The sequence below is a fragment of the Lissotriton helveticus genome, chromosome 11, assembly GCF_964261635.1.
Source record: "Lissotriton helveticus chromosome 11, aLisHel1.1, whole genome shotgun sequence".
NCBI classification, from domain to species: domain Eukaryota; kingdom Metazoa; phylum Chordata; class Amphibia; order Caudata; family Salamandridae; genus Lissotriton; species Lissotriton helveticus.
The window spans coordinates 319,919,700-319,936,698 of record NC_136072.1 but is presented as its reverse complement, the minus strand read 5'-3'; the positions used below and the strand labels follow the sequence as shown (position 1 = coordinate 319,936,698).

The following is a 16,999-nucleotide window of genomic DNA, read 5'->3' as shown; positions in this document are numbered from 1 at the left end:
ACAGTCCCAGACATGGTCAGGTTGCCTGTAGATCCTACTCTTCACAGGCAGACTGCCACCAGTGTCCACCTCATGGGTGCACCAGTTAGTCTGACTAGGTGTCAAGGAAAATATATGTCTGAAGGACTGTAGAACTTGTCTGCAGTCCTGTTGCTGCTGGCCAGTGAGGCTGCCAGCTAAGGCCACACCATCAACTGAACCATCATCAGGGTTCTGAGTCAGCAGGTCTGGGAGAGGGTCACTCTCTTCCTCCTGCCCCTCATCTGTAGCCATGAGCAAGCCCATGTCTGCCCTGTCAACATATGCTTTGAGTCTGTTGACATGGAGCACCCTGTGGGGGCTCCTAGGAGTTCCAAGTTCCACCAGGTAGGTGACCTCCCCTGTGTGCTCAACAATTGTGTGGGGTCCAGACCATTTGTCTTGGAGTGCTGCTGAGGGCTCTGGATCCAACACCCACACCTTCAGTTCTGGCTGGTACACAGTCAGCACAGCCTTTTGGTCATGCCAAGGTTTTTGAAGTTCTTGGCTAGCCTCAAGGTTTTTGGAAGCCTTCTTCATATACTCAGCCATCCTGGAGCGGAGACCAGGTACATAGTCCACTATGTCTTGTTTAGGCTTTTTGAGAGGTAATTCCCATCCTTCCTTCACCAGACATAGGGGTCCCCTTACAGGATGCCCAAACAAAAGTTCAAAAGGGCTGTAGCCAACCCCCTTTTGTGGGACCTCTCTGTAAGCAAACAGAAGGCAGGGTAGAAGGATGTCCCATCTTCGCCTAAGCGTTTCAGGTAAACCTTTGATCATACCCTTCAAGGTCTTGTTAAATCTTTCAACAAGGCCATTGCACTGTGGATGGTAGGGTGTAGTGAATTTGTAATTTACACCACACTCCTTCCACATTACAGTTAGATACCCAGACATGAAGTTGACACCTCTGTCTGAGACAACCTCCTTTGGAAAGCCCACTCTTGAGAAAACTCCCAGGATGGTTCCTGCCACAACAGGTGCTGTTGTGGTCCTTAGGGGAATAGCTTCTGGATACCTGGTGGCATGATACACTACCACCAGTATAAAGCTGTGCCCAGAGGCTGTTTGGGGATCCATTGGTCTAACAATGTTAATCCCTACTATTTCAAAGGGTACCCCCACCACAGGTAGTGGTACAAGGGGATCCTTTGTTGTGCCACCTAATTTGCCACTGGCTTGGAAGGTCACCGGAACGACAAAACTCCTTGGTATCTTCTGACATATGGGGCTAGTAAAAGTGAGGGACAAGCCTGTCCCAAGTCTTGTTCTGGCCTAGATGTCCTGCTAAGGGAATATCATGGGTAGGCTGTCCTGTTTTCAGTTTCTATTTTTGGTAAATTCTGGTGGGGTTTTTTCAGTTTTTTCAATATCTTAAAAAACAGTTTTTATCAGTGGTTACACATTTTTACACCACTAAAAACAACAGAAAAAGTGTTTTTCCGGTGTTTATGGAACATTTTGCTTTTATCATTGCTTGATTTCTGCACTGAAAGAACATGGTATGTAGACAGTGTCCGTATAGTGTAGATGAGGTCCAAAGAGATTTTTGCAAATTAATCTTATTGTAGTACACCATACAATACTTCTTCAGTGAGTCTTTGGTCATGTGCGCTCGCGCTTTCCTTCCCATGTAAACTTCTGTGAAAAGGCCCTCTTAGCATTCATAGCCCCTTGGGTGAGAACCGTCAGCTAAGGGGCACAGTTTGAATGACTTTCTTTGATGCCACATAAAGCACGAAATGATAAATATTTGCGTTCTAGTTCATGGGCATGAGAAAACAGTGCACCAGAATGGACTAAAAAGTCAATAGCATCCCTCGTTAACTCTGAAGATTGTAAAGAAGCTTTCAGCATACCATCTAACAAGTGGCAAGGATCTCCGACAGGGAATCACTTCAGCTCGGGTATCAATTTTGACAGGTCATCACACAATTTTTTTTATATACGTAGCTGAATCACTATAAATACAAACCATATATCAGGTGGTCGGCGGTTCTCCATCAATGCAGCAACCTTGTGGAATTCCCTACCGCTTAAGCTCCGAGCGGAACCTAGCCTTCTTCGTTTTTGAAAGCTCCTAAAAACATTTCTGTTCCCTCAGGGCCTTTAACTCCTCTTCTTTTCCTCAGTAGTCTGGGTGTTTGCAGCGCTGGGACGCTCCCGGGTAACCGCGCACTTTATAAATCTGCATCCAATCCAATCCAATATCACTCCAATCTTTGTTGAACTTGGAAAGAACCTTTTTTGCAGAGCATAACAAGTGACACTGCGTTCCATGTTTTCCAAAAGTCTGGTGCCACGTTTTCACCACTATCCCAGATGCTTGGTGATATATATACTTGTCACTATACCTTAGCTTTAATGTTTAAAGCCTGAGGTGTTGGCAATTCCCCTACTATCAATACTGATCCACTAGAAACTATGGTCTCATGTATTAAGGGTTTTTACCCATTCTCTGTGGGCAAATGTGATGACACATATTAGGAAAGATTTTTATGAAACTAGCCATTTTACCTATCAGCGAAAGAATCAAATGCAGCCAAAATATCAAATGTGAGTTTGATATGTCCTGATTCTCTACAGTTTATAAAATAATTAAACTAAACCTAAAACGTGAAACTAAACCCTGCATCTTTAGACAAAAGGCCATAAAACTGAAAAAAGTAAAAGGAAGAAGAAACAATATTTTAGTGGCATCCCTAAAGAACAAAACTCAAGCAGAATAATGTTAGCCAGTCTTTCTTGCTGCTAGCTTGTATAACAAAGTTATATTTTATTGACCCCTTCAGTAAGAACAAAATGACTCTTTCACTTTCTTTTTCCTTTCTTTGAATGACATTTAGTTTGTGGTTGTGCAGGTGTTTTTTTCAGTGTTTATATGTTTTCACCAGTGAGGGCTATTTTTCTTTCAGTGGGGTTTTATCAGTTATTATAGGTTTAAACCTAAAACCCCACAGCCTAATCATGGGCTAAGGTAAGAAGGAAACCCCTAAATGTCAGAGGTATGACCAACCTCCTGGAAGCACCAGGCTTGGGGTCTCTAGCCTCAGAATAAAGGAGTCCTTCATCCCAGTAAACTCAGTGGGTACCTGTAGCATTCCCAGCAGCCTCAGAAGCAGCTTGCTGTCTGAGGGGTTCAAGAGAGGGGCAGTCTAACTGTGCCTGCCTCAAGTCTGCCCTTGAAGGTCCCCCTGTCCCAAGAAACTCAAACTGGTCAGGTTCAAGTTCTTCTAGGACAGTTCCTTCAGGGGTCTCACAATCAGCTTCCTGAGAAGGCTGATCTTCACCCGAGGGCAGGGGGGAAGGCACTGCCTTAACCCTACTGTTCCTTCTCTTGGGAGGTACTTGGTCCAAGTTACAGGATCCAAGACCTGATCAGTTTGGCACTTTTTGGGCTGTGACCTGGTCACAGCAAGGACATGAGCTGATATGTCTAACATCTCTGCATGAGTCCTATACTCCACTTCTGACCATACTGAGGATTCAAGATCATTGCCCAACAAACACTCCACAGGGAGATCTGCACTTACCACAACTCTTGTGAGGCCAGTTACCCCTCCCCAGGAGAAGTTAACAACTGCCACACTATGTGTAGTAGTGACATTGCTTGCATTGGTCACCAGGTAATTATCACCCAGTACAATCTGTCCAGGGTCCACAAAGTTAGGTGTCACCATGGTGACACTGGCACATGTGTCCCAGTAGGCCTGAGCCACTTTGTCATTAATCAAAGGTGTTTGCCTGTATTTGCCCAGAGTACTGGGACTCACAGTAGAGGACATAGCCATGTCCACTTTACAGACAAGAACAGCCTGAGTGGGAATCCTGACTAGGCCAGAATCCACCTCAGTACCCATGGTTAACCCCACTATAGCCTTGGGTTGGGAACTACCACTGTTAACTGTACTAGGGGGTGCAAGTGCCGTAGGGGCTACAGTGGTAGGGGCTGTCCCTTTCTTGGTGCACTCACTGAACCAGTGAGAGGCAGATTTACAAAAGTTACACCAAGGTTTCTTTTGGCCATCTTTCTTCTTTTTCTTGGAATTTTGGGACCCCCCCCCTCATTTGAAGTTTGTTGGGGGCCTGAAGAAGACTTCTGGTCTTTTTGTTTCTGATCCTCACCTTTTTGGTCTGCCTATTTCTGATCACCACCTTGGTTCTGGTTTTTCTGCTTAACCCTGGTTCTGACCCACTTGTCTGCCTTCTTTCCCAATTCTTGGGGAGAGGTCAGGTCTGAGTCAATCAGGTGTTGGTGCAACAGCTGGTTCTGACAATTGTTAAGTATTTGTTCTCTCATGATCAAATTATACAATCCTGTATAGTCCTTAACTTTACTTCCCAGCAACCAGCCTTCCAGAGCCATAGTGGCACTATCAACAAAATCAGTCCAGTCCTGAGTCTGTGTCTTCTGGGTATCTCTGAACATCAACCTGTACTGTTCAGTGGTTAGGCCAAACCCATCAATCAGAGCACTCTTCAGGACAAGGTAATTGTTAGCATCATCATCACTAACTGTGAGGAGCTTGTCTCTTCCTTTTTCTGAAAAGGAGACCCACAAGATTGCTGCCCACTGACTTTGGGGTACCTGCTGTACTTTGCAGGCCCTCTCCAAAGCAGTTATCCATTTGTGGATATCATCCCCAACTTTGTAGGGGGGCACAATCTTACTCAGGTGTCTATTGTCATAGGACCTGTCTTTATCCTTAGGGATATTGCTGCCACCAGTGGACTCTAATCCACTTAACTTTTGCTCTCTTGCAAGAGCAGGTTTTGCCTGGGCTAGGGCAAGTTCTTCCCTCTCAATCCTGATTTGGACTTCCCTCATCCTAGCCTTGTGTTCTCTCCTCTGAGGAGAAGTCATTCCCCTCTGAGAACCCCTTGAAGCATTGGAGTGGAGAGATTCACTGGAATGGGATATTTTCCTCCTATACCTCTGGCTAAGTCCACTTACAGGCCTGAATGGGGCTGTCCCATTTTCAGCCCCAAATAGGCTTAGGTTAGCCCGGCTAAGTCTCCTAACTTGAGCCTGGCTGTCTACCTCTTCCCCGGAATCTTCCTCTTCCATAACCTCATCATCATCTATGATAGTAGGGTCAGGGGCATCTTCTGTTGAGGGTAGGACCTCATCTCCATTAACTGACAGACCTCTGCTAGAGGCTTTCAGAGAATCATGTTCCTCCATGAGCTCATTCAGGTGTCTGATGGTAGGGTGAGAACCCTGTTTAACCTTCTACCAGTGCACAAGTGCCTTATTTCTTGGAAGGTTAGGGTGTCATATCTAGAAGGTATCCTTAAAGGATCTACCTCCACTGGGAGAGATCCACTCGGTTCTACTCTCAGAGACATGATCTAGTTAGGTGTGGTGTGTGCACCTACCTACACTAATTGTTTCCTACTAAACCTCTCTAGGAGTTGTAGCCAGGGTGTGCTAGGCCCTTTGGTCTACAACAACTAAGTTCAGTAGAACTTAAGTATTATAAGTCTTGTTATATGTACCTATAGGTACCTAATGTGATCTTTCAAATGATATCTCAAGATTACAATTGGTAAACCAACAGCAAGCTCTTATCCCAACCGCTGCACACCATTGTGAGAATTTGGCCTGATATGTGATGTCCACTATTCTAGTGGGCACCCTGTATCAGTCCAAACAACCCTTATGGTGATGGTTGTAAAGTCAACCTTATAGACCAGCTATCCTAGTGGTAGCATGGACAAAGCAGTCTTAGGCGAAAACTTCAGAAAGCATGTGAAGCCAGCTGTTTTACCATATGTAACCCCTTGAATACCAAAGGAAAGGACACCACACAGGTAATATATATAAAATATATATGGATTGATTATAAACACAACCCCTCTGATCTCTTCATGAGGTCAGAGGCTAAAGCATATAACAAGAAACTTAATTATCATACAGTAAGTTGCACAATATACAGCACGGCCCTTGGGGCACGTAAAGCCATATACTAAAATAGTGGTATAAGAACCACGTCACGAACAAAGGATAGGCCTAGGGCCTAAGGAATCGCTGGGGCTATGCTGTACTAATGTGAGTTAGAGAGCAGGAGGCCCACGGAATGCATGTGCAGTGTCTTTACACGCACGCAAGTTACCATAGAGTTAGAATGGGTACATAAGAATTGCAAACTAGTTATTTTGGTCACTTCCAGATGGACTAGGAGAAAGCTACTGAAAACTAGGACACTAGGATAGTTAATACCCACAGGAGCACCGGAGTACTCGCGTTACCTCACCCACAGGAAGCGGGTGCATAGGTGTCAAAGTGTGTCGGGTTTCGTTGCTGAATCCTATGGAGCCTTGGAGAAAGATCCTGCAGGCGGCCAGGAGAGAAGTGTCCAGTTGGATCCAAGGGCGGATCGAGGATGAAGAGTACCTGAAAGCAGAGGGGACAGAGTCTGGGTCACTAGCCAGTGACCAGGAAGGAACCAGAAAGGAACCAGGCGATGTCGCGAAGCAATCAGGTGATGTCGTGAAGCTTGACTCTGCAGCCACGTGGACCAGGAGGCGTCGACGATGACCAGGAGCTGGATACGGACTGTCCCACGAAGGATCTCGCTGTTGGCGGCATCGGCTTCCGGATTGGAGTCAACAGACCTTGGCAAATGCAACCCACGCAGGAATCGAATATTCACTTAGGTTTAGACCAGCAAGGTCTAGAGGGCTTCTCCTTTGCAGGGAAGCAGGGGCCCACCTGGAGCAACTTGGGCAGGTGGTGTAGAAACAAAGGTTCGTCGTCACAGAGGCCACTAGCCAGCGGGCAAGCGACCGGACAGAAGCGTCGAGCAGGAAAATGCAGAAGGGCCCCACGCAGAACTCGTGGAGTGCGGAGGGCTGATCTTCGATGCAGTTGATGCTCGGGGCTGGGGCTTCTCAATCCCCAATGCACAACTTCGAGGGTGCCTCAGAAGCTGCACAAGTAGCAAGGAGCAGGCTTTTCAAGATGGCCGGTCCCACGTCTCTCGTCGCCCCCACGGTTCTCACCTTTGCAGAGAAGTCTGGGAGTCTGGCTCTCATTGGACTCTGTGCTCAGGCTCTGGCAGGAGCATCAACAAAGTAAACCGCTGATCGCTGGATTGTGCCTGTTTGCACAGGGCGGTCACTCCTTGACCACAAGGGAGATTCTTCAGTCGTCTTCTGTGAAGGAGATCGTCGAAGGTCCAGTGTTTCATTTCAAGTTTCAGTTCAGGATAAATCTTAAGTATCTAGACTCAGCTCCTACCTATATACTAATCTGGTGGGCCGGATTACCTGCTAGGTCCCTCCTATGCGTGGGACCGGGGAAGGGGGTGGTTACACCCCTTTCCCTTTGTCCAGTTTCGCGCCAGAGCTGGGGCTGGAGTGCCCCAGCAACTGGTTTGAACCGGGCTATGCATGGGACACCTTGTGTGCCCCAGGCAGTGTCTCATTTCATTCAGCCCTCCCTGCCCCAATACACTATGGCCTGTCTGGGGTGGTGCTAGCACTTCCCAAGACAGGGAACCTATTGTCCAAGCCTCCCTCACTGGAAAGACTCCCAGCAGCAGGAGGCCAGACTTGTGTCTGTGGCAGCAGCATCCATTTTGTGATGCTGAGGCTCTGGTTAACTTTAACCGGGATTAACAGGAACAACATGTCTTCTCCCTCTAGAAGGGTAGAATGCTACCCCCATCGCCAGAACTGGCAAGGGGGTAGTATTCTAAAGCATATGACACCTTACACGACATGTTTTGATAAAGCCAAACCAAAGTTAGCAAAAACCGCGAGGATTATAATGCACTTAAGAGTATATGGTATGGCTATATCATAGAACAGCTATAAGGACATGGTTCAAAAGCTGCAGACAGGCTCAGCTCATGCTAGAGCCTCATCTCACTTAAAACCAAGCACTCTGCCTTCAGGATTGTTAAGGCCTGCCATAGGAGTGACTTATAGGTGTATATGTGTCTATATATAATGGTAGGTATAGGAATACTATACCTAAGCAAGGGGTGATTACCCGAACTTTTCCCAGCTGAGTGATCAGCCAGTTGTGTCAGTTTGGATGGCCAGCCAGGGGTGGCAAAAGATATGCTGCAGCCCCTGGTAGGCCTTGGGTGCACCTATGCCCTGGGTACCTATGGTACACTGTTACAGGGGCTCACAAGAGTGACACATTTCCCAATTGGTGATGTACCTAAAGTACATGGTATAAATTTAGAGAGAGAACAGCTGGGCTGTGGGTCTGATTAGCAGGCCCACAGCCACATTAAAGTCGAAAACCAGTGAAGCAAAAAGCTAAAAGTGGGGTGACCATAGGAAAGCAGACCCTACTCTCCTACAAGAAATTGCAAGAGGACCTACTTGCCTGGAGAGCCATGTGTATGTCAGGGTTGGCTCTGAGAGGGCAATCGTCCCAGAGTGACTCTGAAGGGACGAGTGGAGAGCTATTTTCGCCACAGGGGTCGGGATCTGATGGGGAGGTCGGGGGGGTTTCCTAAGGGGTGGTTTGTACACTGTATAGTGCAGGGTCTGGTCTTTTCTCACAATATTATTTGTTTATTTATATGTTATTTTGCCATGCCGTAAGGGTCCGTGTAGCTCCGGGTGAAGCTTACATTCAGGACGAACAAAGTGCCATAATGAGTCTATCGATGTGTATACATGTATTGATCTGATGCCATTTTGGGGTGGTTATTTAAATTTTATTTTGCAAAACTGAAAAATAAAGTTAAAAAAAAAATAATAATAATAATATGGAAGACCCGCTGGTACTACTTAGGACTCAGTGGAGCGCAGAAGGAATTGAGTTGGACGACGAGGATTGGCGGGAGGTGGTCTCCTCTTCACGGGTAGTGGCAATACAGATGAGGCTCAGATTAGTGCAGCTAAAGATTCTTCACAGATCATATGTCACAGGGCCACGTCTGGTCTTAATGGGTAGCTCAGAGAGTGGGGAGTGTCGCAGGGTATGTATAGAACCTGGCACATTTATGCATATTTTGTGGCACTGTAGGGAGGAACAGGTTTATTGGGTAGAGATCCATGATAAACTGCAAGAGGTCCTGGGAGTGGAGATACGGCCCGAGGCTCGTAGATGTATCTTAAATGTTTGGGAACCCACAGATCTGTGTGCCTACAGGCGGCAGTGGGTAACGTTGGCATGTATGGTCGCCAAGCGCAACATTGCCCAGCTGTGGGGAGCGGGACAGCCACCCTGGGTCGGGAAATGGTCAGAAGACATGGACTGCTTCATGTTTAGGGAGAGATCGATCTACGCCTCTAGAGGTTGTCCTCAAAAGTGGGGTAAGATATGGGCAGACTGGAACTGCCACCGCGGAGACATTTGTACACCCCCAACCAATTTGGAAGAAGAGGAGGCGCAGGAGTCCCTGTGATCCCTTGATCATCATCTTGTATGTGTTGTTTGAAGTATGGACTTATATATCTGACAACTATGTAACTGTTCGCTGTCACCTGGTGTCTTTTGCTTGTTAAATGTTAATAAAAAGATTTTTTTTTTTTAAAGTGGTGCCGCGAGGTGTCGCAACCTAATTTGCTCAGGTGAGTTGCATAATTTTCAAAATGCAGGGATGCGCTGTATTAACACAAATTCAGTGCATCCGTGTGCTCACCCTTGCGCCAGTGCTAAAAAAGCTGCTTAGCATCAAAGCAGGCCTGCGTTGCAGAGATGATTGTGTTTGTGCAGAAACAGACACCATCCTGCACAAAAACAATCTTTAATGGCGTTTTGCTCCTTCTATGTGGGTCGTGGAATGCAGCACACATAGAAAGAGCAAAAAACAAGGAGAAATAAAAATTATTTCTCCTCGTTGCACCACATTAACGCCTCCTTTTGAAAGGTTTTACTTTTTGACGCTGACTCAGATTTAGAGATTCGTGTAAATCTGGAGCAGTGCCAAAAATCCATGGATGTTGCTGGGAACGCCCACAACAACACTCATTGTATGCTCCTTTGCCACAGAAAACTGTGTTGCAGAGGGCCATATTTACAATGCTGAGATAAGAACGGTCTTTTAAATATGGCTTTAATAGAGCACCACCGGAGCATCAAAAAAGAAATGATGCCCCGGTGGCGATAGGGGCTTGTAAAAAAAGCCCCTTGATTCCCCAGTTCTGTAGTTGGCAGCTCAGATTGTAACGCTGCAGCCTGGTTAAAAGGAGAGAGACAAGCAGAAGCCACAATAAAGCTTGACTCATTATGGGCTTGAGGTTCCAACCGGACCTGGTTCAAGCTTTCAGTGGCTTGCTCACCTCTATCTCTGCAGTGCTAGTCATTTTTGAAACGCCAACCCTAAAATTGGGTATGGTCAAAGCTAGATAATTTAGCGGAAATACATTTCGAGCCCAAATTATGCTTAACCTCTCCATTTAGCTTCATCAATGTCTATCAGCCTCAGCCTCATGGGGGGAAAACTAGCACTAGCAGAGACAATACGTTTCACCTATGTGAGACCTATTGGTTTTGCCAATGTCTTTTAGGTATGTTGTACAGAAGTATGGCTGCCACTCAGCATGTTTTAAGGTTAGCAGTGTGGGACAGAGTAGAGTGGCGTAGAGTAAAGTGTCATGAAGCGGAGTGGCATAAAGTGGAATGGTGTATAGTGGAGTGGCATCAAGTAGAGTGTCATCGTCGAGAATAGAGGGGCATACAGTAAAGTGGTGTGGAGTGGAATGGAGTAGAGTAGCATAGAATACAGTTTTGTGGTATAGAGTGGCATAGAGTGGAATCGGGTTGAGTGGCATTGTGTGGAGAAGAGTGGTGTAAAGTGGAGTGAAATGGCATGGGGGGAGAGTGGCATAGAGGGGAGTAACATTGAGTGGCACTGTGTGGGGGGGAGTAGAGTGGAGGGGTGTAGAGTAGAGTGGCATAGCATAAGGTAGAGTAGAGTTGAATTGAAAGGCATAGTCATATAGAGTGGAGTAGAGTGGAGTGGAGTAGAGTTTCATAAAGTGGAGTGGTCTAGAGTGGCATAGAGTGGCATCGTGTTGAGTGGCATTGCGTAGAGTTGGGATTGCACAGAGCGGGGTAGTGTACAGTGGCATAGGCAGTTGTAGAGCAGAGGGATGTAGAGTAGAGTGGCATTGAGTGGAGTGACGTAGGATGGAGTGGAATAGAGTGGCATAGAGTAGAGTGGTATGGAGCAGAGGAGAGTGGTGTAGAGTAGTGAGGCGTTATCTCGTTTAGAGTGTAGTGGCATTGATTAGAGTGGCATAGAGAGGAGTGGGGGAGAGTAGAGGGGAGTGGAGAAGAGTAGAGTAGAGTGGCGCAGAGGAGAGGAGAGTGGAGAGTGGAGAAGAGTAGAGTGGCATAGAATGAAGTGGCGTAGAATAGAATAGCCTACAATAGAATAGAGTGGGGTAGAGTGAAGTAGAGTAGCATAGAGAAACATGGCATAGAGTTGCAAGGAGCAGCGTAGAGTGGAATGGCGATGAGTAGAATGGTGTGGTGTACAGTAGAGTGGCATGGATGGAGTGAAATGATGTAGAGTGAAGTGGGGTAGAGTAGTGTAGAGTGGTGTAAAGTAGTGTAGTGTAAAATGGTGTAGAATAAAGGGGCGTAGAGTAAAGTGGAGTGGAATGGCGTAGAGTAGCGTATAGTAGAGTGGAACGGTGTACAGTGGAGTGGAATGGCATAGATCGTCGTGATGTAGAACAGAGTGGGGCAGAGTGGAATAGCGTAGATTGGCATTGTGTGATATAGAGTGGTGTGGTGTAGAGTAGAGAGGCGTAGAGCGGAGTGGAAAAGAGTGGTGTAGAGTGGAGTGGCATATGGTGATGTAAAATGGAGTGGGGCAGTATAGAGAGGCATCAAGTGGTGTAGAGTGGGGTGGAGTAAAGTGGCGTAGAGTAGAGTGGCATGGAGTAGAGTAGCATAGAGTGTGTTGAAGTGGAGTATAGTGGCACGGAGTACAGTGGCGTAGAACTGAGTGGTATAGAGAGACATGGAGTAGCATAGAGTAGGGTGGCATCTAATGGAGTGGCATGGAGTGGAGTACAGTGGCATGGAGTGGGGTGGTGTAGAGTGGTGTGGAGTAGAGTAGTGTAGAGTGGCATGTAATCGGGTGGGGTAAAGTGGCATGGAGTGGTATTGCGTAGAGTAGAGTGGCATAGAGTACAGTGGTGGAGAGTAGAGTGGAGTAGCTTAGAGCAGATAGGCTGGTTTTTATTTATTTTATTCATCCAGTATTTGTCCCTTTCCTCCATAATGGATCCACTTATTGATATGAAACACTATGAATGATATGTAAGAATAATTGATAGTTGAAAAGGAAATTAAAGATAGCATCACTGGGGTTTAAGGTGATGCATGAGGAAGAAGGAAGGAGAAAGGAAAGTCAAAGTTTGAGATAGGAAAGGTAGAAGTGCTTGGCATGCATAAGTCACTGCTGTACTTACCGATGTATGCGACCAGTAAGAATAGTCGAAGCTGAAGCTTTTTGGATTCTCCTTAGGTTGCTTTGGGTTGACGATGACTGCCAAAAATAAAAAGATATTGTCAAAGCAATGAAGATACCTTGACAAGGTTGCACAATCTGCATATTGATTATTTCATTCCAGACATGGAATCGATGAATCTTCCAAGTTTCGCTGTTAGTAACTTTGAGCATAATATTGACCACGCAGCTGCCGGCTAGTGGTATTATATTTATTCTTCTCCGGAAGCGACTTATAGTTTTTTTTAAAAATTGCATTGCTTCCTTCCAACATTGGCAAATTACCGATAATGCAATCTATCACATGGTAGGAAGACAAGGTATTCAACATTTCTCTTCAAATAAAGTATGTAATATAGCTTTTCTTCATGTCTGCAGGTGTGTCTGCACATAATATCACACCATCAGGGCCTTCTTTATAGCCAGACAGTCTGTGTGTCACCCTAGATTAAACCGTGCCATGTTTACTAACTGCCTAAATGTCGGAGCGTTTTCTGTCTTGCAACACTAAGCACATTATATAAATAGAGTAGTGATACCAGTCAACCTATACTTACTATAAGATACATATATTATTGTAACAGTATAAAGTAAACGATAAGGCATTCATCGAAGTTTACAGGCACTCGACATATATTATTGTGACAGCATAAAGTAAACGAGAAGGCATTAATGTAAGTTAACAGGCACTCGTTGATGGATACGCAGCAGAAACATTTTAAAAAGATGCATTGGCAAAGCCAACATATCTGGATTTTTATCAATGAAAGTGTTTGGTTGTAGCTGGAGGAACTTGAGTGTGTTGCTACCTGGTGTCTCAGAATGAAAATTCTGCATTGAAATAACATCTATACCATAGATGAAAAGTGTTAAAAAAAAGGAGTTAAAACATGAACTCTGTGTTGTATTTCGAGAATATACAATGTTTACAAAGAAAATTATTGCTTAAATACTTCTGAGAAAGAACCACTATTTCCATTTTATTTGTAACAAGACTCCGTGTGTTTATGTCTTTACTTTGTGAACAAAAAAATGATGTAAATCCAGCAAAATATAATCAAAACAACAAAAGCAAAACGCATGAACATGCAAGGATAATTAGTGAAGAATGATGTGCCTTTGTATTTAAGCTAAGGTAGTCAAGCTGCAACTAGTAAAACAAACAGCCATAAAACCTTAAGTATAAAATGTTTGTCAGCAAAGTAAATACATAAAAATCACACACTATGTCAATTACAAGCTACAGGTCAGGTCGCATCTATGGGCTGAAAAATATAATATTTGATGACCTATCACTGAAACCTAATAGGGACATCATAAATGTCACGTTCAATGAAATGCCATGGCCTTGATAGACAAGCAATCCAAGTAATAGCAATCCATGACAAACGCATGAACACTAACGCCTAAAAGGGAATGGCACAAAGGCCACGTCTGTACTTTCAACGTGATTTTTTGAAGAATTTATGACATTAAGGGCAAGATTTATGAAACTATTTTGCGTTCGCAAACGGTGCGAATCTCAAAATTCAGCCGTTTGCGAATGCAAAATGGACTTTCCTTATGTATGAAAAGCTTTGTATTCACCTAAATTGCAAATGCAAATAGGGAATCACAGTTTGTGAATCTCTAATGCACATGTAAGAATCCTTTCCTACATGCGAACTTTGCATTCAGGAAATGCTAATTACCATCAAATTCAAGTTGATGGTTGTAGGAGAGTAGGATCTGCTTCTATAGTTACCCCCACTTTTTGCTGATTTTTCACAGTTTTTCAACTTTAGTCTGGCTGGGGCCCTGCTATCCAGGACCCCAGCCTAGATGCTTCCTCTCTAAAATGATTCCATGTACTTTGGGTACACTCCAGATTGGATACTGGGGTTCCTTTATGAGTCCCTAGTATATGGTACATTAGGTACCCAGGGCATAGGTACCACAGAGGCCTACCAGGGGAAGAAGCATGTATTATGCCACCCCTGGGCAACCTTCCAAAATGACACAACAGGTCTGCTACAGCATCCTGTGTAAGGTGGTGTATGCACCCCTTACTTAGATAAAGGTTCCCTATATCTACCTTATATCACTACACATATAAACCTATCAGTCACCCCTATGGCAGGCCTTATCAATCCTGAAGGAAGGGTGCTGGGTTTTGTGTAAGAGGGTGCCCATGCATGAGCAGGGCCCCTCTGCAGCCTTTGGAATATATCCTCCGGGGTTGTTCTGTGATGCAGCTAGACCATATACCCTTAAGTGCATTATAACCTTGCTGTAAATGCTAACTTTGGAATGGCTGCAAGGAAACATGTCGTGTTTCGTGTCAAACACCTTGGAATCATACCTCCCCGCCAGTACTGGCGGCGGAGGTATGATTCCACCTTTCCAGAGGGAGAAACATGGCCACACTGGTACACCCGGTACCAGATTAACAGAACCCTGGCATCACAAAATAGATGCTGCAGCCACAGACACTAGTCTGGCCTCCTACTGCTGGATGAAACTCCGGCAGGGGAGGCCTGGACAATAGGTTTCCTGTCACAGGGAGTTGTAACCACCGCCCAGACAGGCTTTAGTGTATTGGGGCTGGGTGGGTGCAATCCAAGAATGCTTTGAAGTCTGCACTGGGGGCACATTTGGTGTCCCTGTGCAGAGCCCAGTTCAAACCGGTTGCAGGGGCTACCAGCCCCTGCTCTGGCATGAAACTGGACAAATGAAATGGGTGTAGCAACCCCTCTTTCCAAACCCTCCCATAGGTGGGTCCCCAGAGTTGGTCCACCCTCTTCCTTGGGTATAAAGTAGAAACCCCTGACTACAGGAGTTTAGATTTACCTGGACGAAACTCTGATACTGAATCCTGGAACTTCGACAATCTACAAGGTGCTAGATGACTGAAGGATCTTCCTTAGAGTAAAGGAGTTACTCCCCTGCGTGGCAGGCACCAAAGATGCATCTGATCGGTTTGCATCCCCGAAGCTCCCGCCAGACTCCAATGAATTTGCAACACATGAGGTGGGTTGCCAGAATTCCCTGAGGCTGACCCGAGCTTCCAGCAAAGCTGAGACCCGTAGCCCTCGTGGGGACTGTGCAACCGGAACCCCTGGACACACTGCACATTTGCAAGTGCATATGCTTCTTGACGATCCTCGAGGCTGTGCATTGGGTTACTTGTAGCCTAGACCCTGAGCAGCAATTCCACTGAAGATTGCTGGCCTACACTCCACGAGTGTTCCTTGAGCCAGCCCTTTGTGTGTTTTCTCTTGAGGTACCTTCACGATTCCTGGTCCGTCGACCTGTGGGTCCCTAAGAAGGCAACTTTAACTTTCCTTCGGCTTCCCCGGTTGCTCCAGACGTGCCCTGACTTTCCATTGCTTGGGGAGTCTCCTGGACCTTGCTGGTCCACACCAAAGCATCTTTTCTCTTCCTGCATGGGTTGTTGTTGCCAAGGATTGTTGTGTTCAATCCGAGCACTGATGCAGCAGCACTCGACATTCTTTGTGGGACAGCTCGAATCCAGCTCCTGGTCATCGTTGACACCTCCTGGTCCTCGTTGACACCTCCTGGTCCTCGTGGCTGCAGAGTCAAGCTTCACCTTTTCGCACCTGAAGCACCCGACTTCGGTAGGCATTCGTCTATCGTGCCCCTGGTCACTGGCAAGTGACCCAGACTCTGTCCCCTCTGCTTTCAGGTTCTTAATATATTTTATCCTTTGCTTGGATCACACCGGACACTTTTCTTCTCCACCCCAGCGGCACTTTGCAGCAGGTCGCCATTGAAAAGGACAACAATTCCCGACACCATTTGACACCTATGCACCCGGCTCCCCTGGGTGAGGTAACTCGAGTACTCCGGTGCTCCCGTGGGTATTGGCCCTAGAACCCCTTAAGTCTAAAGGGGTTTGCTCAAAGTCCTCTCCTAGGTGTCCTTTAACTTTAAATTTCCAACCGCGACTTTCCCCATAGAAGTTAATCAGACCTCGCGGCTGTGTTCTCACACTGCACACGTCCCCCGTGAGTCCCTCATAAAGAGATTACTAGAGAGTGTTTAGTAATAAATACATATATTTTATGTATACCTTGTGTGGTTCTCCTTTCATTTAGACATTCAAGAGGTTATAATCTGGTAAACCAAGCGGCTTTACACTTCTTCAAGACTTAGCCTGAAGGCTGCTCTCAATAGCTACCACTAGGATAGCTTTCAATAAAGATGGTCTTTAAACCTATCATCAATAAGGGTTGTTTGGACTGGTGCAAAGTGCCCACTATAACTAGTGGACAGCATATGCCAAGCCAACTTCTCACAATGGTGTGCAGCGGTTGTATTCAAGCTTGCTATTGCTTTACCAGATAATCTCTTTGAGTAACTAACTGAAAACCACTATAGGTACCATAGGTACATATAAATCAAGTTTAGAACACAGTAAGTTCTACTGAACTTAGAGTTGTGTGCCAAGGGTTTAGCACACCCTTTCTACAACTTTTATTTTATAAATTCTTTTATTTTAGGGGTTTTATATAGCGCTAGCTGGACCCGAGGGTATCAGA

General features: G+C 45.7%; 1 protein-coding gene across 1 annotated transcript in view; it reads right to left on the bottom strand.

Moving 5' to 3' along the window:
• The window catches only part of KIF1A (kinesin family member 1A), a 2,072,061-nt gene that overhangs the window by 1,785,327 nt on the left and 269,735 nt on the right, over positions 1-16,999 (bottom strand). The window contains exon 3 of the mRNA XM_078667093.1: positions 12,421-12,497. Within this exon, the coding sequence (XP_078523219.1) occupies positions 12,421-12,497 (77 nt within the window). The remainder of the gene's footprint in view (positions 1-12,420; positions 12,498-16,999) is intronic.